Source organism: Patagioenas fasciata, chromosome 1 (assembly GCF_037038585.1).
Source record: "Patagioenas fasciata isolate bPatFas1 chromosome 1, bPatFas1.hap1, whole genome shotgun sequence".
In the NCBI taxonomy this organism is placed as follows: domain Eukaryota; kingdom Metazoa; phylum Chordata; class Aves; order Columbiformes; family Columbidae; genus Patagioenas; species Patagioenas fasciata.
Window position 1 is genome coordinate 202679045 of NC_092520.1, and position 26249 is coordinate 202705293.

The 26249-nt window shown below is 39.0% G+C and overlaps 1 protein-coding gene across 23 annotated transcripts in view; it reads right to left on the reverse strand.

The window, feature by feature from the left end:
* Positions 1-26249, reverse strand: part of MAGI2 (membrane associated guanylate kinase, WW and PDZ domain containing 2) — a 745411-nt gene that overhangs the window by 140015 nt on the left and 579147 nt on the right. For 16 of the 23 annotated variants that reach the window (XM_071803473.1, XM_071803465.1, XM_071803462.1 and 13 more), the window contains 4 exons: positions 17695-17752; positions 10675-10796; positions 9927-10046; positions 9047-9229 (listed from right to left, as the gene is read on the reverse strand). In XM_071803473.1, the coding sequence (XP_071659574.1) occupies positions 9047-9229; positions 9927-10046; positions 10675-10796; positions 17695-17752 (483 nt within the window). The remainder of the gene's footprint in view (positions 1-9046; positions 9230-9926; positions 10047-10674; positions 10797-17694; positions 17753-26249) is intronic. The other 7 variants (XM_065829756.2, XM_071803478.1, XM_071803468.1 and 4 more) reach the window with 1 other exon arrangement.

Consider the following 26249-nt stretch of genomic DNA (forward strand, 5'->3'; position numbering starts at 1 on the left):
CACCAACCAACCAAGAAATCCAACAAAATGAACACAAAGACCTCAGATGCAGACAGCAACAGAGTGTGGTATACAAAATATTCATACAAATCTTTTAGTCTAGTCTCATCTCTGTCCTGGTTATCATTCAATGAGCACCTAACAATCTACTGAATACTGAAAGCATAAAAATATGAAGAAAACACTAACATAGGAATCTCATTAAGATTAGAATTCAGTACCTTTTTGACAGAAGTGGACACTTTTCCCAGGTCTTTGGTTAATGTAAAAAGCAATTTACAGATATTACTGTGACCACTGTGGAAAGTTTGTTTTATATGAAAGCAATAAAAACAAATTAACAAACAAAATGATATATTAATATTAGAAAAGAACCCACAAGTAATAAAAATTTCTAGCAACCTAAGTGCTGTCTTCTGGTTTATATATTTACATGCAGAATTCAATAAATTGCATACTTTAAAATAGGAAAGGGAGACTGAAAAATAATATCTTTCTGTTCCCATATTCTTCATTGATATCAATATTCCTAAAATGCAAGTATTATTTTTACTGTCACCATCAAGCATTCAAAACCACAAGCCATATTGCTTCCCCCAGCTAAAGCGACAGCCACAATACATGACAAAAAATAAAGAGTAAAATTGGCATTTTTTCTTTGCTTTCTGTTTGAAACCTCTGAAGTATAGTATGGTGATACTTCAGAGCTTTCCTCTGTGACGACGGGAATATGAACTTTTATCTTGTAAAATTTAACCCAAGATTCACACCTAGTCAGCCTTAAAAAAAAAGTTGAGCTCTAAAGAATTCTGGTTACATGGAGATTCAGGATAAAATTGTGAGGACTAGCAACACTGCATCAGTCTATCTTGGGGAGATTCTTATTCTCATGGTTAATTTTACCCATACACCTCTTAAACGGTGCTGGCATTAGTTACATGAGACATGGAGGCTTTTATGGTGAGAAATATAAAGAGGATCGAATGAAGTAGAATGCTGTGTACTGGACAAACAAACAAAGCCAAGTGCAGCTCCTAGATGGCGATTCATCTCAGCTATGAACTAGCAGGGCATTCATTAGCTCCATCTTCATGTACGTAGAAGACCACAGCATTCACACTGCAATTCCAGTTTCAATGCCCTCTCAATCTCCTCTCCCTGGAAAGCCAAATTAAATGGTGAAATGAAAAAAAAGTGGTTTTAGAAATCCAGGTTGAGATTTTACCTGATGGTTACTCCTGGTTTGGCTCACAAAAAGGAAAGTATAACCAGTGTCACTGGTGAAAGGAACTGTAGGTGTCATGGCTGAACAGAGAATGTCATGATTTTGGTTGTACCTGATGCAAATATACTGTTTCTGCTGTGTTTTGCACTGTTTCCTCAGCTGCTTGTACTGATGGGAGTAGGAACACAAGCAGTAGAAATAACACAATTCCACACTGACTAGGCTAATACTGATGGGAGAAATTCTCCCTCTCCATGATGACTGAAATATTCTTTCTTATTTGTGTTAGTTATTTCCAGACAGTTAATTTTCCTTCTCTTTACTCCATGGGATTAATAGCAACACCTGAGGAGAGACCAATCTTCAGTCTTAGCTAGACTGAAATAGGGAGACAAAGACCACTGCAGGTTCAGATCACAGAATCACAGAATGACTGGGGTTGGAAGGGACCTCTGGAGATAATCTAGTCCAACCAACCTGCTAAAGCAGGTTTACCTAGAAGAGATTGCACAGGAATGTGTCCAGGTGGGTTTTGAATGTCTCCACAGAAGGAGACTCCACAACCTCTCTGGGCAGCCTGTTCCAGGGCTCTGGCACCCTCAAAGTTTCTCCTCATACTCAGATGAAATCTCCTGTGCTCCAGTCTGTGCCTGTTGCCCCTCATCTTATTGTTGGGCACCACTGAAAGGAGTCTGGTCCCATCCTCTTTACATCCACAATAGAGATATTTATAAACATTGATAAGATCCCCTCTCAGCCTTCTCTTCGCCAGGCTGAATAGACCCAGCTCTCTCAGTCTCTCCTCATAAGAAAGATGCTCCAGACCTGTGATCATCTTTGTAGCCTGCTGCTGGACTCCCTCCAGTAATTCCTTGTCCTTCTTAAACTGGGGAGCCCAGAACTGAACACAGTACTCCAGATGCAGCCTCATCAGGGCAGAGTAGAGGGGGAGGAGAACCTTCCTCGACCTGCTGGTTGCACTTTTCTGATGCACCCCAGGATACTTTTGGCGTTCTTGGCCACAAGGGCACATTGTTCACTTATGGTCAACCTGTTGTGACCAGAACTCCCAGGTCCTTCTCTGGAGTGAAACATCCTTGCTTCCAAGCAAAGAAAGTATATTAAGGGAGGTTGGTAACACAAGCTGGTTTTAAGTATGTTGCTCCACTCTCACAGATCTGCAGCTTGCAGTTGCAAGATTGATACTTGTTGAAACCTTGGCATATATTAAAAGTGTGTTTTAGCCTGAAGATGCATAAGGATAATGAAAAGATACTCCTTCCTCAGCAGTCTAACAAGTAGCATTATCGTAGAATGATAGAATAGTTTGTGTTGGAAGTGACATTCAAAGCTCATCTAGTCCAACCCTGCGGCTATGAGCAGGGACACCATCAACTAGATCAAGTTGTTCAGAGCCCCGTTTAGCCTGGCCTTGGATGTCTCCAGGGATGAGGCATCTACCACCGCTCTGGGTAACCTGGGCCAGTGTTTCACCATCTTAATTGTAAAAAACTTATTCCTCATGTCTAGCCTGAATCTCCCCTCCTTCAGTTTAAAACCATCTCCCCTTGTCCTATGTAACAGGCTCTGCTAAAAAGTTTGCCTCTGTCTTTCTATAGACTCCTTTTAAGTACTGAAAGAACACAATAAGACATCCCCAGAGCCTTCTATTCTCCAGGCTGAACAACAACAACTCTCTCAGCCTGTCCTCAGAGGAGAGCTGTTCCAGCCCTCTGATCATTTTTGTGGCCTCCTCTGGACCCTCCAACAGGTCCATGTCTTTCCTGTACTGAGGGCTCCAGAGCTGGATGCAGCACTGCAGGTGGGGTCTCACCAGAGCAGAGCAGAGGGGCAGAATCACCTCCCTGACCTGTTGGCCATGCTCTTTTTGATGCAGCCCAAGATATGATTTGCCTTCTGGGCTGCAAGCGCACATTGCCGAGTCGTGTCCATTCACCAGTCGTGTTTCATTTACCAGCACCCTCAAGTCCTTTTCCTCAGGCCTGCTCTCAATCTCTTAATTCCTCAGCTTGTATTGATACTGGGGGTTGACCCAACACATGTGCATGAATCTTGCACTTGGCCTTGTTGAATTTCATGAGGTTCACATAAGCCCATTTCTCGAGCTTGTTCAGGTTCCTCTGGATGGCATCCTGTCTCTCAGGTGTGTCAACTGCACCACTCAGCTTGGTGTCACCCACAAACTTGCTGAGGGTGCACTCAATCCCACTGTCTGTGTCACTGGTGAAGATGTTAAACAGTACAATCTCCTATGTTCCTGATGAAATGCCTTAACTTTGAGAGGCCAGCCTTCCTGGTGCCACTGGATAAAGTCTGGATAAAGACGCTGTCGGGGAGGTGACCTAACTAAATTTCAGCCAGCTTCTGGTATTGTGGAAACAAAATCCTATGTATGTTTGTGACCAGTTCCTCACTCAGCTTCTGGTCAGTGAACTGCTTGAGATGACAACTGTGGTAAACAGTCAGCTACCATGGAGGCAGATACTGTAAAAGGAAACACTGTCAGATCAATCTTAAATGATTGCACTTGAGAGAGACTTGAGCTGTTTGAAAAAAAAAAAAGATACGTTCAATGGTGTGTGGTCATGATATGCTGAGTCCTGTAGTGGTATTCTGATAGTATTCACATTCCCAGATGACTGCCAAAACATTTTTTGTTTTTAAATTTTAACATATTTGCTTCTTATGATTGAAGGCATTCCTTGTGCATAGAGTTTATTTTTTCTGGTGTTGCTGAAACTGGACAGCTTCATCTCACCTGGTCTGACATTAGATGAGATAACGGTTTGTTCATCTGAACTGAGAATGGAAAAACAGTAAACAAACTATTAATAAGAATCTAATTGAACTTGTAAAAACGCATCCTTTTGCAGATGTCCTTGGTTCCTCCTGTCCTGAGTACTCTACTTTTTACAGAGGTTGTGAGATATTAGCCTTACTGTGCAAAAATATGCAGGAATGATGACTAAATAATTATTCCCTAAGCTTAGTGACATTCTAGGGTCAGCCACCTGATAAATGGCTTTAGTTTTTTTTCTTATTCAAGTGAATAACAACATTTATGACTTTGTAGATCAACAAGTGTGCAATCTCTCCAATTTGCTTACATTTAGACTAACAGTTTCATGAAAAATTCATCATGCATAGATGATTGTTATGGGTCTTGATGATAGGCCCACAGAGAGTAGCAAGGCCATGGGTCACTTCTTGCAGTATTTCTCACAGCTGGCTCACTCCCCTTGGAGATCTCTCAGGTGCAGTAGAAATTCTGAGTGGTCGATGTGGGACTGATTCATAGACTCTAGTCTTTAGGCTTCATCCTAATACAGTCATCTAGAAGTGGCAGATGTCTACTCATACAGTAGGTGTAGGCATCTGTCTTGTGGACATCTATATTTGTTAGCTGAAACTTATCTTACATTTATGCATTTTTATCTCTAGAATAGGTTAATATAGTGAAGCTACCATTCCTAAGACAACAGAATCTAAAAAAGCTCAAGTCTGTATTGTTTACAGATGATTTGGCATCTTGGAGCTGGCCAAATATATGCTTGGCTGATTAAATGGAAGAGCATTTTCCTCATTTCTTGATTCACATTGTTGAGCTATGACAGTTTACCACAGATGGATATGTTTCTGGAAAGTTCAACCTGCAATGACCACAGCTATTCATCAGTCAGAAGGGTCATCAGCAGACTCCATTAATCATTTGTGCACCATGTCTTTGAGCTGTTTCCTGGAAACTTTCACCAGAGGAACTGGAACTTGCTGAAATACAGAGAGTGAGAATCTTTCCCGAGCTTGATTATGTGGGAGTGTTTCAGGTTTATCTAGTCTATTGAATAACCTTGAGAACTGTAGAAAAGTTTTTCCCTTCACAACTTGAGCTTTTATCTGACTCAGCCGCAGGCCTAAATCTTTGTTTGCCTTAGAACAGCAGTCATTCACAATCACTCACTGTATAAAAATCTTTTCATGTAGATGTAGTCTTTTACCAGTGACGTTCACTCAGAATTTTAATGGGATACAGGGGCCTCTTAAATGCAGACAGTGTGTGAGGCTTCAGACAAGACTAAGCAATGTAACCTCAGGAAGGAATGTGGTATCAGTTCCTAGGCTGTCTTGAGGTAGACAGAGACGCTGTGGAGTGTAATGTTCATATCCAGCAGCTAGATTGAGCTCCAAATGCTAAAACATGTCCTAGAAAGGCATTTGCAGTGTTATTAACAGCCATTAGCTCACAGATGCTAGATTTACATGTGGGCATAATAACCCTTAGGAATTCTAAAACATCTGGCAAATGGGATCAGGAATGTAATTTTGGCTGTTTTTGACTCATCCACTGAGATGTGGTTCCTCTGAGTCTGCTTGTGAGGTTTGCTGTGGGTCTGGGACAATTATAGCTACCTCTTCAGGCCCAGCACTTGGATCTGAGTGGTGGCGTTAGATCAGCAGGACTTCAGATATCTCTTATTGCAACTCAGTGTACTCAGTTTGCTTCATTGCTTTAATTGTTTCACAGCATCACAGTGATACCAAGTCACTGTTGGGCAGCTGCTTCCATGTTCCAAGGGATGAAATCCAAAATTGTTTCATTTTGAAACCTACAAGTGAAATCACTGTGTTGTAATCATGTTAAAGGGTGACAATAATATCTCCTATACATTCACTCTTCTCTTTGAATAGCATTTGTACCTGACCCCTAAATTAGAATTTGGGTGGAGAAGTAAACCCAAGTTACATTATTAGTTCTCTATGAGCTTGTTTCTTTAACGGTTAGGAAAAATACAGCATTGGTCTCTTCAGCCTGTGGCCAAGATCTGGTGAACTGAAGGTGATGGTGCCTTTTCTTCCTTTTTTTCCTCATATCTGTTGTAGGTCTGAAACACTAGGATTTTGTTTACCACTTGGCCAAAAACAAGTACCAGACTTGCGAAGGAAAAACTTCAGAGTTGTATTACAGCTGGGAGCACCAGTACCTGTGGTGATCTGTTACACCCAGATTGCTTCACAGATCGTAGTGCCACTGTCCTCAAGTTTTCTACTATGATGCCCTACTGCCACCATATTTTTTTTATCATTTGTCAAAGCCTCCTATGACTGTGATCAGAGCTGGAATGCACATAAATTGCACAACAACACACAGTTTGTGTCAAAAGAGTACATAAAATCTATTTTTAAAAGCCCTATTCATCATCCGGTGATGCCTACCCAACAGACAAAAGCTATATATGTAATTTCAAATAATTTTATAATATAAGATTTTAACAGCTTTATGAAAAAATGCTATTGTCGTATCTCCAGTTGATTAGATTGTAATACAGCTGAATAGGGAGAGAAATCTTACTTCAGGAAGTGTGAAAAGTCTTGGAAATCAGGAAATACAAGCACTAGCACTTTGCTGATAAGTACTTTTATAAATATTCTGACCTTAGATATCTTCCTTCAGGTTAACATTATCATAGAAACCATGTTAGATACCACAATAATAAGCCTCAGATTCTCCAATTACTTAACATCAAAACTCTGCCACTCTTTTCAAAAATGAAGACATTTGAGGCCAGAATTTATTCTGAGATGTAATTCTGTACATATCAGGCTCACATAATTATAGAGTGATTACATATTTGAATGTACATTTCTGTCTTGCATTCTTAATATAGTTGAATTAATTACCTCAGAAAAAAACCAGTTATTTCTATGCATTTTAAAGCACATTTTTCCTATATATTCTCATCACAATTCATGCCTACAATACTCATCACCAATAGTATTTTGACACCCATATTTATTTTCAGCATCAAAGTTTAAGTAAGTTGCAAGGATATTAAATTTCTGAGATAAAATAACTGCATATGAACAAGTTCACCAATAACCAGCCCACACTTTAGATGGATTAGCAAGTAACTGTATTTGAGTGCTGGATCTGAGAATGCTAAACCATGACAAACAAGGAAAATTTCTCATACAGTGTACTAGGTAATACGAAATTACAAGGAGAATTGAAGTTCAAGTTACTAAACTCTCCTGAACTTCAGGAAGTCTGTTGTATCCTTCGTTCACTTAATCAGCTAATTTAATTTTGCCTTTGGGAACCAAATTGCAGTAAGTTAAAATGGCAACAAGAACTGAGAATTAAAAAGCTGTTAGACTATTTTTTTTCTTATAAAACCAATACCAACAATTTATATTCTACTTATTTATTATATTTACTTCTTTATATAGATTATCTGTTTGGTATCAGAAATGTCATGCTGGCTGTAATGTAAGACTTGAGGCAAATTTGTTTGTTTGTTTGTTTGTTTTTGTTTTAAAATAATGCTTCTCACAACCTTCACACTTCCTACTTCTGAAGTCCTGGAGAGTCCTACACAATAAATTAGTGTTCAGGGTGATTTATTCTGACATAACGATAGTCCAGATCGTTCCTTTGCTACAATAAAAGAAGGTTATAAGGAAATTTCCAGAAGAATCACTTGGCACTATTCCATCTATATTATTTGTACCCATGTGTGTTTATGTGTCTGCCTCCTGTACTGTGACACACTAAAAGGATCCTGCTCTGCTGCTGCGGTCCATCCACAGCGATCTGTCACAGGCCAGGAAATCTTTTTACTGTCACAGTGAATCTGGCCACCACGAACTTGGTTTTATTGCAGGGACAACATAAACCTCAAACTAGCATTTCTTCTGTAAAGTCTTGATGTGAAATGGAAGGAAAAACGATGCACATGTCCCAGTATCGATGTGTAGCCTCACTATTATCTGAGGAACAAGGACTGCTGGGATGAGATGGTACACAGTGACAGGGCTGCAAGAATACACAGCTACACTCACTGGTAACCAATTGCACCAGTGGAAATTCCAGTTGTGTCTAAAGAACAAAAAAACTTCACCATCAGAGTGGTTAAGTATTGGGACAGGAGCCCACAGAGGCTGTGGGATCTCTGTCCTATAGAATTTTCTAAAGTCACATGAATGAAGCCCTAAGTCATCTGATCCAATGACAAAGTTAGCGCTGCTTTGAACAGGAGGTTGGTAACTGGATGACCCTGCCAACTGAGATTATTCTGTTATTCTCTTATTTTCTTATCCTACAGGAGATGATAGCTGCCTTGGAAACTGGGTTCTTCTTCATCCAAAAATGTTTCATCCATATGTAGGCCTGATGTGACCCTGAAAACCCTTGAGAAGGCAGTTTGCAATCTTGATCGATCTGTGAATTTGAAAATATTTCCAGTGGTGGTCCAGATCTTAAGGGCAGCTTTAAATATCTTCAGATGAAGTTTCTTTTATTTAGTTAGTTTTCACAGATTCTTTATCAGTAGGTCACAGATGTCTATGTGTCCATATGCCACACTGAAAACTCTTGTCTCGATGGTTCTAATGAGAACAATGTTCTAGAAGACCCGACTGATTAATTTGCAAAAACATTCTTTCTAAAAAACCAAATTTGCACTTAACAGTCTGTGCTTTCTCTGCCTGTCTCTTCTTTCTGCACAGACTCTTCTTGAGTAAACGGCCTACAAACTAAAGAACATTCAATCCCCTTTTCACGTAGGAGAATGCAGAGAACTTTTTCCCTTAAAATATTCTGAAAATAACCTACTTGGCATTACTAAAAAGAAAAATTACAAGAAATTTCAGTCTGACAAGCTTTTCTTACAGAGCAGCTGTTTTACACATTATCACAAAAAGTCATATGGAAAAATCTATGTATTTATGCAGAGAATGAGACTCAGAAATCTATGTCTCATTCTGCTTCTCATATAAAAGAACAAAGGGAACCATCTTAATTACCTGTTTCCATTTTCCCATCTTGTGCTGCAGGCCCATCAGGAATTACACTCTTCACCTGGAGAAACTCATCCGGCTCATCCCCACCAATGATGGTAAATCCAAAGCCCATGTTGCTTTTTTTAAGTGTTGTGCTGAGGAAAGTCCCCTTCAGCTGCGATGCATCACGGGTGAAGAGCGGTTTTTCTACATCAGTCAACACAAACAAGAAAGACAAAAGTTCTGATCTAGTTACAACACAGCAGGGACAGCAGATAATAATACTGGCTGACAGCAGGTGACAGTGTATGAAAACCAAGGAAATAAAGAGTGCAGGCATTCCACAAAAAAGATATTTATGAGTTCTTGTATTAATGCAAAGCTTAAAATGTATTTCTTATCTATCGCAGATCAGCTATAAGTGGGGAGTTAAAAATATTCTTTCATATTAGAAATACATTTAGAAGTGGATATTGTGTAGCTAAAATAATTACAACAATAAAAATGATCTGTGAGGTAATTTTAAAACCTCTTTCCTAACTTATAAGTTCAGCTTTGTCTACAAAGTCATACATTCTCCATAATCTTCCCCTCACAACTACAACAAGGAAAATATCCCCTGAATATCTCATTCCATTTGTTAACAAGCAGTGCTAAATATAAGGCGAGCTTTGTGAGCTTTTCCCTCCAAACACGTGGCGTTTTGGCATCCAGCAAGTGACAGACGTAACGGCTGTGCAACCTCCGCGTCCCCTCTCTGCGTGCCTCGGTGTGGGGTGTGGGTGGCAGGGGCTCCCCGTGCGTCTCTCCCGCGCTGTGCTCGGTGAGGAAGGGTGGGAGGAAGGTGCACGGGTTGTGGTTTCCACCGCAGTGGGGCTGGGCTGGCGGGCAGCGCAGGACGTACCGTGCAGCCTGCGCGTCCCGGCGGGGCACTGGGACAGGTCATTCACGCTGCGGGATCTCTTGGGAACAGGGCGCAGGTGGGCGAATTTGGGTCTAGGTAAGGTTGATGAGGAGCTTTGTACTGTTACAAAGGAGAAAAAGCCTCATTCTCTGGCTAGAACCTTACGCTAAAGTTTATTCGTCTCTACCAATACTGTTTGCTGTTTATACAGCTCATTTTAAGCATATTAATTTTTATGTTACTGAGAGGCTGTATTCTTGTAAACTCCTACAACACAGTGCTTGAGGCTTTTAACTTAATTGATGCTTGCTAGATGAGCTAGCTTAGAAACACACCAAACATCAATTAATGGTAATTTAGAGAAAGTACAATTAATTATTTCAGTGTTACCAACCTCGGGTGCTCAAGAAAGAGTCGTACATTCCCAAGAACAGAGTTTATGATTTCATTTAGAAAATTACCTTGGAGCTCTTATTGTGCTTTCTGTTTCTCAGCCTTTAGGAAACACTAGGGTCAACTTTTCTGTGTTTTCTCTGTGCCTCTGAAGGTTACAGTATTTTAGGTGGCTCATGAGTCCCACAGCTCTGGGAGCTCAGACATTTAGGGAAGAAAATTCTAGGAGACTGGTGATAACATTGTGAGAATTGGCAACAATACTCTTTTAATCAGATCATGACAAAATAATTGTCACATAAACAGGAGGACAGGATCTTTCATCTTAACTAAGACAGTTGACATGGTACTGTACCTCGGAAACCTTGGGCCTGCATAGGCTTTGTTCCAAGTTCTGCGTTGGGCATGTTATGCTGTTGTAGCTTCCTTTTTGCTTCTAGGACAGGGTTTTCAAATTGTGTTCTTCTATTTATGTGGCTGGAAAAAATTTGGTTTTGATTAAAAACTGAGTTCAGTTGGGGAAAATGAGCATTTTCACAGTAGAATGCTGTATGTGACTTAGGTATGTGGTTTGTGAGCAAAACCCTTATGAGTCCCCAATGGGCCTGAGCACGTCCCTTGTACTCCACACAGTTTCACTGGGGATGAGAAATGGACAATCTAGTGCATTGCATAATGAACAGCACTGAGAAGCATCCTATCGTGTCAATATGCTGAACTCTGCTACAGACAAATGGTTTTGATTTATGGGATTATATATTAAATAACAGTACTGCTGAAGCATACTACAGTGACAGTTTTTCATGTCTTTAACACAAGTGTTGTTCTGTGCTTGATTCAGAGGATCTGCATCAGATTTGTGCATTATTATCCATCAGTTGTAAGTGAATTTACTTCATTGCTTACAGAAAAGTTAAAGCCTAGAACACAAGGCGGTTTCACGATCACAGCTTAGGAATACATCTAACGTAGGAAATAAAATGAACATGATTTCGTTTTAGTTCTATGTTTTATATCTGCTCAACTGTAGAGAAAAATTGGATGTTGTGTAAACCAAGTCAGATGGTAGATTAGAACTACATAGATTAGTATATGAAATATAAGAAAAGTTAATGTACACAATTTTTTCTTGACGTTTTACATTTTCTACAACAGATCAGTAAGTACATCTGTCACTATACCGTCAGTTTTCTGTATTGTGTTTGGAACTACCTTAACTACACAGTATCATAATATCCTTGATTTTAAATCTTCAATTTAAATCATACATTTTATCGTCAATGAGTAATCCTACAATCCTGTCCTGTGATACGTTTCATACATTTTCTGGAGAAGGCAAAATGGTTTAAAAAGCTGCATTGAACAACTCCTCAAAATAGGATCATGATAGGGCCACAACTGAGAAAAGAAGCTTACGCTGCAAACGTTACTCTGGGGAAATAAACACATGTACAAAAGGGCAGGTTTTCAAATGTGACTCTATTGGTTCTCACTGAGCTACTATGTATTGAGTTCTTCTGAAATCCAATCCCAAACATGGGCTTTAAACCCTTGGAGAAGTGACCTGGGAACTTTTGAAACTCTGAGATCCCAAGAAGTGTTGAACACCTTCAGTTGATGTGGAAATGACCTTTTATGCCATGTCAAGCACTTTTCAGGTCCCTTGGGATTCAGATCCTACCACTGCTTCAAAGAAAGTAAATGGAAGTGCCATTGAGAAGTCAGGTAGAGGAAAGGCAGCAAGTCCTATGGGAATGCAATACACTTGGAAAATTAGGATTTAGTGGACAGAGGTAACGCAACGAAAATATTTCCAGTCATATAAAAGAATATTTGTTTTAATGAGAGCAAGTATATGTGATAAATCCTAGAGTTGCTATTTTGTTAACATGGCTATAACTCATTAATGTGTCTGCTAATTTACTCTGGTACCCTAAAAGTTTCATTAATAGTTTTCTTGTAAATTCTAATCTATGGTGCAGACAGAGAAAGCCCTTTATCTTTCTCTTCTTCTTTGGACGGGTTGTTTAAGATTGTAGGCTTTCCTTTCCTAGACTTTTGTTTTCTAGCTAGATCACAGGTCTTCAGCACCTTAACCTATTGCAAACCTGGAAATGTATGATGGAGGGGAGACAAACTTCACTGATTAAACAAGACAAGACTTACATGCATTAAACAGGCTAATTGTGAATTACCACCTATGACGTGATGTATTTCAGTACTGCTATTAGAAAAGACAGTGATGAAACATCATGTGAAATACTACAAAAGGTTCTGATCCCCTATGACCAAATAAAATGAATCCATAGAAAAGGTTTTACAGAAAGACCAGTGACAGAGTCTTCTATAACAGAAGACCAAATGAGTTTTAGCTTTCTATTCAAGCAGAATTAATTCTGATATATAATTACATTCCATTAATACATTTGGAAATAAATACTGTAATGTATTAAAGATGTCAAGATTTCAGACTTGGAATCTGTAGTCTTCTGACAAGCAGAAAAGTGAAATTATGAAACAGGTTCAATAGCAGATATAGGGTAAAGTATATAGCTTGTTCTATGTTAGCATTTGATAAGGTTAAAAACAGGGTTGCCACACAGTGGGTTGAATCAATTGCTTCAGGATAGATATCATGATTTATTTTAGAGGCTCTAAAGTATCCTGCCCTGGTCTTCAGCTGCCCTTCGAGAAGAGTGCAAGTTTCCTATAGCCTTTGTGTCATCTCATGCAGATGTAATGGATACCCAAGATCACACCACAGATTCGCATTCAGGACCTTGAACTGTGCTCAGTGTCATGCCATAATTGCAGGGCACATCTCAGTGCCACAGGAAGCCTCTTGCAAACTTAAGTTACAGCTTATAATAGATGTGGTTCTGTGATAATAAAAAGAGATGGGATTTTAGCTAATATAGGATGTGTCCATGGCTCAAGGAACATCAGTTCCTGTGGTACTCAAATCACAGCCAGAATCTGTTATGCACTGCAGTTTCTATGCAGAGTTTAACTTGTGGTTTAGTCCATTTACACGGAAATGTCTTCAGTAGTGGCTGTCTTAAAAATTACTTTTGTCCTAGCAGATGAGACAGGAAGACTAGCAGCGGTATTCAAATTGTTGGTGTAACTTTAATAATTCTTATCTCCAACTTATTACCATATTTTGACTGTTTTAGGGTGGTGTGAAGTCCTGAAAGCACAATGTGAGAATTCCAACCATTTCAAGCAACCACATTAAATATTGTGTCCAAGAGGAGTCAAAGAAAAGAAAATTACACTGATAATCAGTTGTTTTTATCAGTCAGTAACACTGGGTTTATGCTCCCAGACTGATGAGACATGAAACACCTCCCTTTCAGGCAATTTTAAGTGCTATACAGCTTCATGGCTAAATCAGAAAAATTGCTACCTGAAAAAGAAGTTATTAAGCTAAGTAGTTCCCTTGAAAGGACATTCTAGCCTTTCATCTAGCTACTTCAACTGCATATAAACTAGATATTACTGAGGCCTTAATAAGACAAGCCAAATGCGAGTTTTAGAAATGGTTGCAAATAAGTGCTTTTGTGGTTAAAATAGATTTTGGATGTGATCCAAAAATGTATTGCTAATTGCTTGTAGTATCTAATTCAGTGGGCATTTTTATCTTCACTTTTCTTCCTTTATTGTATGTAATGCATATGAAATATAAAAGCCTAATAAAAAAATGAGAATCCAGCTAATTTGTTCTCATGCCATTGTGGCTGTACAGAAGAATCACGCTGGCTTTTGTTTGCGTTCTCATGTTAGGAACCCTGGATTTTCCTCTGCAGAGAAGAAGGAGTAGTTGCTGCTGTTGTCCTCTGTTAGCTCACCATATGCTAACTGGGGACAACTCTTCGAGGCAGGATTTGGTTCTGGGCTGCATTTAGCTGTGAAGTTGAAATACTGTCTCTTGTGTTATGAGTAGGCACCGTCATCACCAGCCAGCCTGTAAGACATCGGCACCATTCTGCCATCTCACCAGGGAATGTGGCCAGGCTAAGTTGTTTCTGTCATGGAGTTTCACATTAGACATGCTGAAGACAACTGAAACACATTCTAAGGAGATTTATGGGCAGTAATGCCTAGTATGCAAATTTTAGTTGATGACCAACATAACGAGCTCTGATACAATGGTCCAAGCATGTGCATCAGCAGAAGGAGCTTAATCTATCTCCTTAGCTACATTAACGCATAGGTTTTTTGTAGTTTGTGGCTCTAACTTTTAAAATTTTTGCTTATAACTCACCAAAGTAAATCTGAGGATCATGATGCCTAAAAGATGCACATTCTGATGCATAACTTGTTAGTGCCTAACTCCTCTATACATTCACATTTTCCAGTTACTAATATATTATAATGACAAAACAACCTGAAATAATGTTTTCTATTTGAGTAATAAGAGAGCGTTGTCACAAATTCTATGTGAAGGGGGTATATTTTTCAGAACAATACCTGTACTGCTAACATACCTGTTCTATTAAGGGCACCATGTCTGGAAATTGAGCTCTGTGTTGTAGTTAGTCATCCTTAAAGGGGAAAATAATCTTTTGGCAATTAGAATGCTGAAAGACCCAGTGCACTCTAATAACCACATTCTTTCCATAGCCCTGCACAGCTAAATGCTGCTAGTTCTTGGTTTATAAATTACAAGAAAATTGCATGAAAGTCAACCCATGTATAGCAAACACTTCTCATTTATATCGAATGTCTACACCTTACAAATGAAGTCTGGACCTGCATAAAAAGGCAAATGAAAATTTTAATAACGTTTCACACCTACATTCATGCATGATTAAGAGAGGAGGTTACACTGAAGACCTTATTTTTTAATAGAATTTGCAAGGATGTTGTGATTAGTCTTTACTAACTTCACTAGCAAGACCTTTGAGGTTTTCTTTGCATCTTTTTTAGCTTTTCCTCTCATCTCAGAACATTGGAGCTGAGCATGGCTGGTCCTTGTAAGGTGAACCTGACTGCCTCATTGCTCATCCTTAGAAACTTCCCATGAGACACAAATATTTCAGTGAACTGAGTACAGACCCTTCTTTCACTGACAGTTTTAAAGGCCTGAATGTAAAGTTGGACTGGACTTGAGTGTGCGCAACTTCATAACCTAACTTTTCATGATTTACTCACTTCTATGACATAATTAAGAGAGTTTATTGTAATCTGATGTTATCTAGTTAAAAATGAACTCGGCTGTCGAATACTGGTAATAAAAAAGGCGCAACTGACACTTTTTAGCATGAAAAATGGAAAGCAATCTTTATTTCAAACTTATTGAGCTCAGACAGCAAATTAAAGTACAGCTACATTTTACTGACTATAAAACTCCTTATGAATTTAGCATGGCTGCAGTTTTAATGCCACCCTGTGAACATCCATTCTACTTCTAAAAACCTCTGAGCCTGCAGTAGGTTTGATGTATCTTTCCACAAATCTTAGCTGTGGTAGGATTAATAAATTTGGCACTAACAGCCTTAAAGTCTGTAATTACATAATAACATCTGGGCTTGGTGCCTTGTGTCTGTTTACCTGTGGATGGACATAAAATGGAGACAAATACTTGTTCCTTCTCTGAGTGCAGTGAAGCGTGAACCTCACCGGTGCCAGAATGCCTTGGGCTATGCTAACAACAAAGTGGGGTCTCAGTAAGAGATTAACACACAGAAATTGCACAACACCTGTTACTCACTGAAACACACTAAAAACCACTGGTGCAGAAGACTTATTCACACCCAGCAGCTGCATAACTGCATGTGCAGAAATACTCAGGGAGGGTTAAGTACAAAGAGATACAAGAACTCCAGCCTCTACCTACCTGGGGACATTGTAGAACTCAAGCATAAAGACAGAGGGGAAATTAATAGTACTACATAGGGACTTCAGAAACTGACTGATATTTTTGCTTGGATCTGGACTGACTAAGCTGATTTGGGCTGAGCAGCAAAGCAGATGGGGCTGCTGGCTCTTTCACCTGAGGGCAGGGAACAAGCTGGGGACAAAGTAGCAGAGCAGGTGCTACTGCATTTGGAGAATGGGACAGAAAGAATCAGCAGGGCAGTGGCCAAACACTGTTTTCATTTGTTTATTTGTTTTGCAGGAGGGCTAGGGAAGGTGCATGAGCATTCACAACTGCTGCTGTTACAGCAGTAAAGGAAAAGGAATCTTAATCTTCCAGCCTTCCAGATATCAGATCTTTTTCTGAGCTGTATGTCCAGCTCTACCTTCTGAGGTCTGGAAAAACTGCAGCCCCAGTATCTATCCACGGTGATCCTGCAGTCAATGTGTTGGCACAGATTTGAGCGATGAAGGGAATTATGTGATGCATAAATTAAAATTTTCTATTCTATATGAAACAACTAGAATAAATTTACTGCTTGAGTGCCATGATTTGAAATGAAGATTTTAGGTCAGGGGCCACCTTCTCAGAAGATCTCTCTTCTCTGATAAAAGGAACTAATAGGTAGGTCTTTCTCAGTCTTTCAAAGCGCTGTCTGCACAGTGATGGGGAGAGGCTTTCTCGCTCCTCTGCCATATACTTTGTTCAGAGAGTGAGAATGGACCACCCTAAACAGGTATCAGAATTTTGCATCTAGATTCACTTTGCATAAGTCTCATTCACTGTGTTAAGCTAAAAAGCAGAGAAAATATTATCTCTGATTTACTTATTTTATGTAGAACTGGCCAGAACAGGTTCTACCCAGTACTTCAAACAAAAGCTTTCTGTTGTCCTTTACACAGAGGAGTAAGAATCTTTTTTTCTTGTTTCATGACTAAAAAAAAATCTGAAAAAATGAAAGCAAGAATTGTGCTGTGAAAATAGAAATTTATATTATTTTTCAACTGCACTTTTAAGTAAAAGTAAAACACAGTATCCCTAAGATTTTATACAAAAGTGTAAATAACCTGCCTTCTGGTACAAACAGTGTGAACATTGGATTTGCAGCAAGGAATGACTACCCATAAAAGAATCTTAGCTGAGCTAAAAGTACCGTGTTTTGCTCCGTTTATTGATTAATGATATCTTTACCTCACTGGATATCCATACCTTACATAGAAAACAAAATATTTCTTTAATGAATATGATCTTTGTACAACTATCATCTGGAATGATACCATGAAATCAGACCCTGGAGAAAGAGAATGACTGAATGTCCAAGTTGCTGATTTGAGACATACTCAATATACTTGGACACATTAGCTGTACTGATGACTGAGAATTACTTGTATACCTTCAGTTTAACATGCCAAGTGATCATACCCATGCCTTGCCAGGCTAAGCACTACAGAGAATGCTACTATTAGGTTATGACATATTAACAGCAACTTAATATTGAACTTGGGAACTTACTCAACATAATAAGTGCCATAAATGGGATCATCAATTTTCTCCCAGCCATATGGAAGCTCTGAAAAACAAAGAGTTATCTCTCTCAGTAAATGCAGTACAGAATGCTATGATTTCTAGTAACAAAATTGTGGATCTTTGCAGGGTGTTGAGGGAAACAACTTTGTAGTGAAATTAGATACAGTGATCAAAATAAATGTCAAATCTTGAACATGTACTACGGCGGCCACAAGTAGCAGTAACTTGAAAATTGGCATGCAAATACAGATCTTAGTCTCTACACGTTTCTACACATTTTCATTGTTCCAACAGCTGTGCCAGCCATCAACTATAGCCCATCTTGTGTGACATCACTACTGGAGGAAGTGAGCGCACTCTGTTTTCCCAAATAGGTATGCACAAAAAATACTTTGCTTTTTGAGTTTTTTTCTTTGCTAGGAAACCTGGAAAAAATTGCCTTGAAGGGACAAAGAGTTTGCCTTCTGCCATGTAAGTACAGTAAGTATACTTGAATGTTACTGAGAAGTTTGTACCACTTGTCTTACTGTGATGGCAATTCAACAGCCTCCAAAGGCATCCTGTTCCAAAGTTGAGTTAAATATCAGGGATATCGGAATACACAGTACATAGTATTGTACATCAAAAAAAGATATTATAGCAACTTCTGGCCTTAAAACTAATTACGTTTTACAGAAATAGAGAAGACATTTAATTGATAACACCTAAACCACTCAGGTATGAACAATTAAAATGTTAAATACATTCATTTAATCATGTTGAAAATTAATCTGTGTTCATGTACAAGCAAACTCTCATATATATATCCATCTACATCCGTAAATATATAATTTATTATCACTCACACCGAACACTTAAAACGTTATTATACTGCCAACAGAACTTCATCTTGTGTTTAAAACGCACTAGGTGGATGTTGATACTGAGTAAATACCTCAGTGCCAGATGTGATGACTTTGAGGGAGGAGACTCACAAAAAGATGGGCATTACCATCACGCACAGGTATTGATTTTTGTGCAGTTAAAGACTATGGCACAACACACAGGGAGTGGTACTGAGAATCTATAAGGAAATTTGATTCTGGAATTCCTTAGCTCAGATTTTTTTTTTCTTTTCAAACTCAGTTGCACTTTTAAAGTAACTTTTTTTGAGACAGAAGAATACTGAACTAGACAGAGCAGAACTCGTATAACTCACACTGAACACAGTCATTAAACTGGCCATAGAGAAGTATTCCTGGATGATTTGAGCTTTGCTTTTTTTTTTTTCTTTCCAGTGACGATGTGAATAGACCATTATTTGTGTGCCGTAAAAGGCACACAGAAAGTAGAGCCTGACTGGCAAGAGGGAGATAAAAGAGTTAAAAAACAATGTTAAGAAATTGCTTCACCTCTGCTTGTTACTTCCCCTTTAAACACATCTGTAATATCTTATCCTTTCTTGAGCGAACCTGTTTGGACTGCTTCAGTCTTCATGTCACATTGCCCCCAGAGGGTGTTCCTGCTCAGCCCTTTCCAGTACTGCAATGAAGGATACAACCCAGAACCAGACCCAGAACTCCAGCGGTGTCTCACCAGTGCTGAGTAGAGGGGAAGAATCATCTCCCTTGATCTGCTGGCAATTCTCTACCAAATACAGCCCAGGAGGCTGCAGCCCTGCTTTGTTACAAGGACATGTCACTGGGTCATTGTCAATCCACCAAGCACTAGAAAGCCCTGGTGTTGCTCTTTCCAGACCTGCCCAGAACTTCAGTAAAATCTGTAGGAGATTGACTCTACAATGGTTCCCACAAAGTCCTGTATATCCTGAGACAAGGTTATGGAATGCAATCCATAAACAGTCCAAAAGAAAACAGCTGATGCACAAATCCTGCACTGCCCTGCAGGAAGCTTCATTCCAAATGCATAAATGACAAATAAGGCAATAACATGAAAAAAATTATGCTTTCACCTCACCCTATGACACAGAATAAATTTAAAGTATTAGTCTAAATCCTACGGGTACATAGTTTTTTCCCCTAATTAACTTAATGTTGCTTTCATATTTGGTCATCTAAAATTACACTCCCTTAGAGAAAAGGGAGGCAAGTACCAGTAAAATATGTATGCACTTCAAAATACACACACATATACATGCACACAGTGATGTGTGCATATGGCCCTTTCCTGAAATGTATTAGTAGATGAAGTTTTTTCCAACTATGAAATTAAGTAAAGTAAGTAGATGTTTTACCCAAATTTAAAAGTATCTTTCTAGGTATCTTTCTGTAGATATATATACACTTTAAAGACATACTTTATTTTACAAATTGATGAGAATCTGAAATAATCTGAGGATTTACTATTAACCTATTGGCCTATTTTCCCCTAAATTAATGATGCATAACTGTAGTTATGAACTGGCACAACTATTGAAAAGGCAAATGGCAGATCCCATTTTCTGGTGTAAAAGTCTGTAAAAATTTAATGAACTGGACATATTATGTAGAACACACTTTTAAACGCATGGATTAAACCCCTGATTATCTAACATCATAAAATAGTCATGGGCTCAGAAGAAAGGAAATAAAAAATTACCTTCGTGCACTACAACAGATATAAACTCCATGTAAGCCTATGCTCTAATTTCATTTTTCCATTTGAGATGCAGCCTATAAGCTATGTTTTATTAAAATTCTATATTGATCAGTAAAATGGAATTGCTAGAGCACAAACCCTAAGCCCCTGCATGCCCGTAGAGTATGGCAGATAAGGTTAGTGGAGTGTAGTTTACTACAGAGCTTCTGTTAGAAGAATCTTCTGCTACATTTGTTTTCAGGAGAACTGTGATTATTTTTCATTACATTAAATAATGGCATCTCTTCCATTTTTCACTACTGAAGTGAAAGACTACAGGACAGGATACTTTAGCGCTTCATAAAATAGGGAGCGAAGCACTTGCCAAATTAGTGGTGAGCACATCACAGTTTGTCTTTTGTGTTTCACTGAGCCCAGTGATAATCATTAGGGATGAGTGTTAACAGTAAATATTTATAAAAGAATATTGCTATAACACACTTGTGAAGGAGATTACTGTTGGCCACCATGATTTGAATTGGGAAAGGAGTTATAAATCATAGTGATCTCTGAGATCCATTTGTTAGCACTAGCATGCCAGTTCACGTATAATTTCTGCAACCAATCAATTCACGATTACTATGCCATATATGAAGTCTTCATTTTCATGAGCTCCACACTTCTGTCACCCACGTCTTTCAATTCTATTGACTCCAGGAGAATTTCTCTGTATAGGAGGAAAAATAACCCAACAAACCTATCCTTTTTTTTTCAGTCTTCAGATTAATATGAATTTAAGCAGGTCACTTTAATAATCAGTATTAGTGTCTTTTCATCGCAGCCTGCTGATGCTAATGGTCCAGATGCTCTTAATCTGTGTTCTGAAAGCTGTTGGGTTTCAGAATGACTTTTGATAGTGCCACTTAACCTTCCCTGGGGATGGAGAAAGGAATATATTTTGGGTCTCAAATGTGCCAAGATGAAAAAGCATAATACCAAACCCAAAATTTAATATTTCTGAAGCTTATGAAGTATTGTGTTAAAGAATCATAAAAAGCTCTCAAGATTTCAGAACAACAGCCAGCATTGTGTCACTGCTCTACTGACAGGCTGGAAAGAAAGATGAGAGTGTGTTTCTTGAATTGGCTGCAATCACAATATTTGTATAGTACAAATTAATATAGTATGAGAGAGAAAAAGAAAATATAATGCCTACTGTTATTGAAAACGCTGTCAATAGGGATGTGCAAGCTCTGGAAGTCAGCATGAGTGTGGTTCACTTGCTCTGTTAACATCCAGGTACAGGTCAGGAATCTTTTTTCTAAGCTATATAGGAAACTTTTCTGAAAAATATTGCATCCTTCCACTCAACAGCCAGTGTTTGTTTTATCTCTTGCTTTCTCTCTTTCTCCCTGTTTCAAATTCAGTTTCACCTTTTCAAGTCAGTTACCTGCTACAGAGTGTATCAAAAGAGCTGGGTTAAGAGTTACAAAATACCACGGAGCTCCACAAGCCAATGCAGTTGCACACTATTGCGGTTTCTTTGAGAGGTATAGCCTTCACAAATACTTACATGTAAGTCTAAAACAGTGTTCCTCACTCTTTAGCTTACACAAAAAGTGGTGCCCCACAATACCCTGAAGCACGGTGCACAGATTAGCAGGGAGGGGATGCTGCCCATGGCATGTTGTGCTGGAGATGTCTGGTTTAATTATTTCGTTAGCGCCTATCCAGATCACCCAGCTGATACGTAAAACAGATATAGTAGTTGCCTTGCTGCTCCTGAAACCTTCTGTTACAGGTCGCCATAAGAAAAGAGAGGACAACATTACTCACTGAAAGTCAGTATTTAACCTACTACTCATATGCCTTCTGCTAGGTCACCTCTCTGCAGAACATCTGGGATCTCCAAAACACAACAAAAAATCAACAGGTATTAGCTATGATAAAATCCTTTATACTACCTCAAAAGGTTCCTCCACTTAGCCATGTTTCAAGTGTCACTGCCTAAGCTGGAAAATGCAGTTACTAACATGGACTTCTCTATGTCAGTGTACAAAACAAAAGCTGAGGGAATAATAAATAAGATTTTTTAAAAAATTGCACATTGAATTTTTCACTGTCTCAGTGAAAATAACAACAAGGACAACCCCAACTCCACTGGAAAGAAAAAAAACCAATCACTCTTCCTATCATGGAAGGCCTGGAAATCTTAGGGAATGTACCAACTCCAAGCCATGCCAAGCTGTGTTAGCTCAATTTCAGTTAAACTTGTTGTTTTCCAGCTGCCATTCTCCTACCAGCAAATTTCAGAAAGTCATGACTGTTTACGTTCTGTCTGCAAACACAAACCATTCATGTGCAATTTATTCCCATGAATAAAATGACATTATGGATAATTTCTTCTTGCACAATAGAAACAAATGTCTAAGTAACATTCACATCTGATAAATGCAGCATCTTCCTTCTGGGCTGCTGATTGTGACATTCCACATTCTTAATTGTGCAGAACGTAGATTACTAAATATTACTATCAATTCAATCGTTACCAAGTGAAACATTGCCAACAGTAGGAATAGTTTTAACATTAGGTGTACTTGATCCCTCTGACATGGAGAACTGTGTAACATCTGTCAAGATTTGTATTAATACAGTGAAAAAGTACCAGCCAAATTACTGAGTTTTAACTATAAAAAATTTTTATGAAGGGCTTGTTAACTATTAATTCAAACAAACAAAAATATTCCCTCACAAACAATTAAAAAGAAATTAGGGGAACAAATATCTTAAATATTGAGAATTTAGTTAGGTTAGGCAGTGCCTGAGATGGTTTTCTTAATAAAGCATTAACAACAAACTCAGTTCTCCAGAGTTTACTGGGCAATTGCTGAAGTTTGTCAGAGTACCCTCCATGGAAATTTTCTAGAGAAAGCTTAGAGTTTCTGTTAAAATATTTAAAAAAACCCACCAAAAATCTGTTTTCAGTGTATTTAGAAATAATAGACTTAAGAAAAGCAGAAATACTGATTTAAAAACAATTGCTATTAAAACTAAACTTTTTAAAATTTCTTTTTTTTTCATCAAATCATGTTATCCTTTTGTCTTGCCCTCTGTCCTTTCTCCTGTGTTATTTGTGCTGCGTACTTGGTTTGTATTACAGAATGTTTGGGGAGAAAGAAGCTTAAACCAGCTCCTTGTTGGTTTCACAATTTCCACTAAAGTGACTTGTGTTTTACTGGGGTAATAGATCACTAGGAAACACTGAAAAATCTCATTTTTTGCTAGAAGTTCTTGCCCAGGAGATTGCATATGAATGCATCCAGGCTTCTGTGGAAAATTAAACAGTTCTGTTCCTTAGCTTCCAAGAATAATTTCAGATTTTTTTCTGAATTCTGTGTTAATTACACACTATCTCATTTTTAATATAACAAAGGGTACGTCTAAACAGAGTCACTGCAACCCTTGTCCTCACAGATGCTGCCTTTAAACTGGCTAATGTGGGCTCTCCTGGGAGTGAAGACACTTCAGGGTGAATCTCGGTGCAGAGCGCGGACCTGCCGGAGCTCAGCCCAGGCCCCAGCAGCTCCTCACACGCATGACAAGGAGCTGCGACGGCTTTGCCGGCTGGTTTGAGGCTCAGACACTCATGTAAAAGGGGCTGTCACCGGCACACTCGTTTTACCAGTGGAAAAGGAGCCCCAAGTACATCAACTGCACGCTACGTTATCAATTTGTATTCCTGATACTCAGCAGATTTGCCGTACGCCATGTATACCTCCAATGTGGGAGATTCTGCCTTTGAAACGGATTTTATTAACATAGCTTTTTTTTATGCTATATTCTTTAGACTTTGAAGAAAACAGGCTGAAAAGAAACATTCTTTTTGATCTTTTTGATCTTTTGGATGTTCAAATCTTTCAGTGCTTGTACCTCATTACTGACTGTATCAATGCAGCCTTGTTACAAACCACTGTTTTTGACCTAATAACTGCCTGATCTTATGAAGTTAGGCTTTTTTTCTTCTATTCGCTTTTCAGTCTCTTATTTTATTTATATTATTTCATTTGCTGTTAATTGTTTAACAACATAGGCTGTGAATTTATTGAGTTATTGAATTTACTGTTATTATATAACCTAAATTCTAAAGTTTGGCTACTGACCTAAAAAGAGCCATAAAAGTATGTAGCTACTAGTAGTGTGGGCTAGACCCTATGGGAGGCAGCTAGGTATTCTGTAACTAGTGCCTCAAATTCATATATAAGCTTTGACATACTTTAGCTAGCTGTTCACGTCTTAACCTCTGGTATGAAGGAAAAAAAGCATATTACTCTATGACAAACTGAAATGACACATTTTAATGCTGTTTTCAGTGCCAGACTTTGCTAAGGGGGAAACAGGATTACCCTCAGCCTTTCCTCACAGAGCAAGTGTCCCTGATCAGCTTGGTGGCCCCCTTTGCTGAACTTGCTCCCCTGTATCAACCCAGTTTATCATGTACTGGGGGGTCTGAAAGCTGGACACAGTATTACAGATGTGGTCTATGGAGTCAGATCCCCGCCTGTGGAGCTGTAAGATTTTCTTCCTTCTTGGGTGCATGACATTGCATTTGTTCTTGAATTCTGCAAGGTTTCTGCTGGCCTGGTACTCCAGCCTGGCTAGGTCCCTCAGTGGCAGTCCTGCCCTTGGCCATGTTGACTGGTCACCCTGGGGTCACCTGCAAAGCTGATTTTGTTGCCTCCTTCAGGCTATACATAAAGATGTCTAACGTGACAGATTCCACTCTAAACCCTTGTAGTACTCCTCTTGCATAGGCATTCAGGTATACTACGGCCAATTAACCACTACGTTCTGAGCCTCACCACCCAACCAGCTATTTACTTGTACAGTTCTCCATACATCCAGATTTTTAATGCCCTACACATGAATCCTAAATTTAGGGGGAGACAGTGCAATAATCTTACAAAAGTCAAGCTAAATGACATCTACTGCTTTTGCTTCATCCACAAATCCAGTCATTTTAGCGTATCAATCAAGTTGGTCAGGCATGATATTCATTGGATAAATACACACTGGCTGTTGGAATTCACCACCCTCTCCTTTGGGTGTCCAGAAATGTGTTCTTAGAGGACTTGCTTCATGATTTCATCAGGGACATTGTCAGGACCAGAGACCTTCCAGTATCACGAGATTCTCTGACACAGTATAATGAACTTCACTATTCATGATCACTAGAGCCAAATCTGCCATTGATTATCAGATCTTCCAGTAGTTCTTGCTGTTAGTTCATGACAGTTCAGCTATGCATCACGCCCCATTGGCTCATCTGGTACCTGTTTCAAGAAGTTATCCCCTAAAACTGCCATAAATCTTGTTGCCTGCTTGTCTTCTGGCTTGCTGCCCTTCTAGTAGATGTCAGGGGGGTTAAAGTCCCCCCATGAAAACCACAATCTGTGATCAGAGACTTCGAGTTGTTCAAAGAAGGCTTCCTCACCCTGATCAGGGGGTCTGTAACAACAACCCATCACGGTCTCCCTTACTGGTGTCTCTGATCCTGAGCCACAGACACCTCACCAGTCCGCCATCCAGCCCATAGGAAAGCTCTGTACATCCAAGCTGTTCCTCTGCACAGAGGACACCAGCTTTTCCTCATTTTCCCTTCTCCTCTGTTGATCTTTCCTGATCAAACAGGTTATTTTACCTTGTTTCTCACTGATTTTTAAAATAATAACACTAATTAAAATTTCCATCAACATTAGAAATAATTCGTTTCATGACTTCATTCATCTCACTGGGCGTCGCGAGTCTCAAGCAAATGTTTCAAAGTAAAGCACACACTAAAATGTTTTCTGATTTTTGTTTTGTTTTGTTTTTCTGCCTTGTTGTAACACCAAATGGCAATTACTTTGTGTGACAGGCCAGTGAGGCAAATGGATAGATACATTATGAAAAGAGATAGGAAAATGTAGCATCTATAGTGATAATGA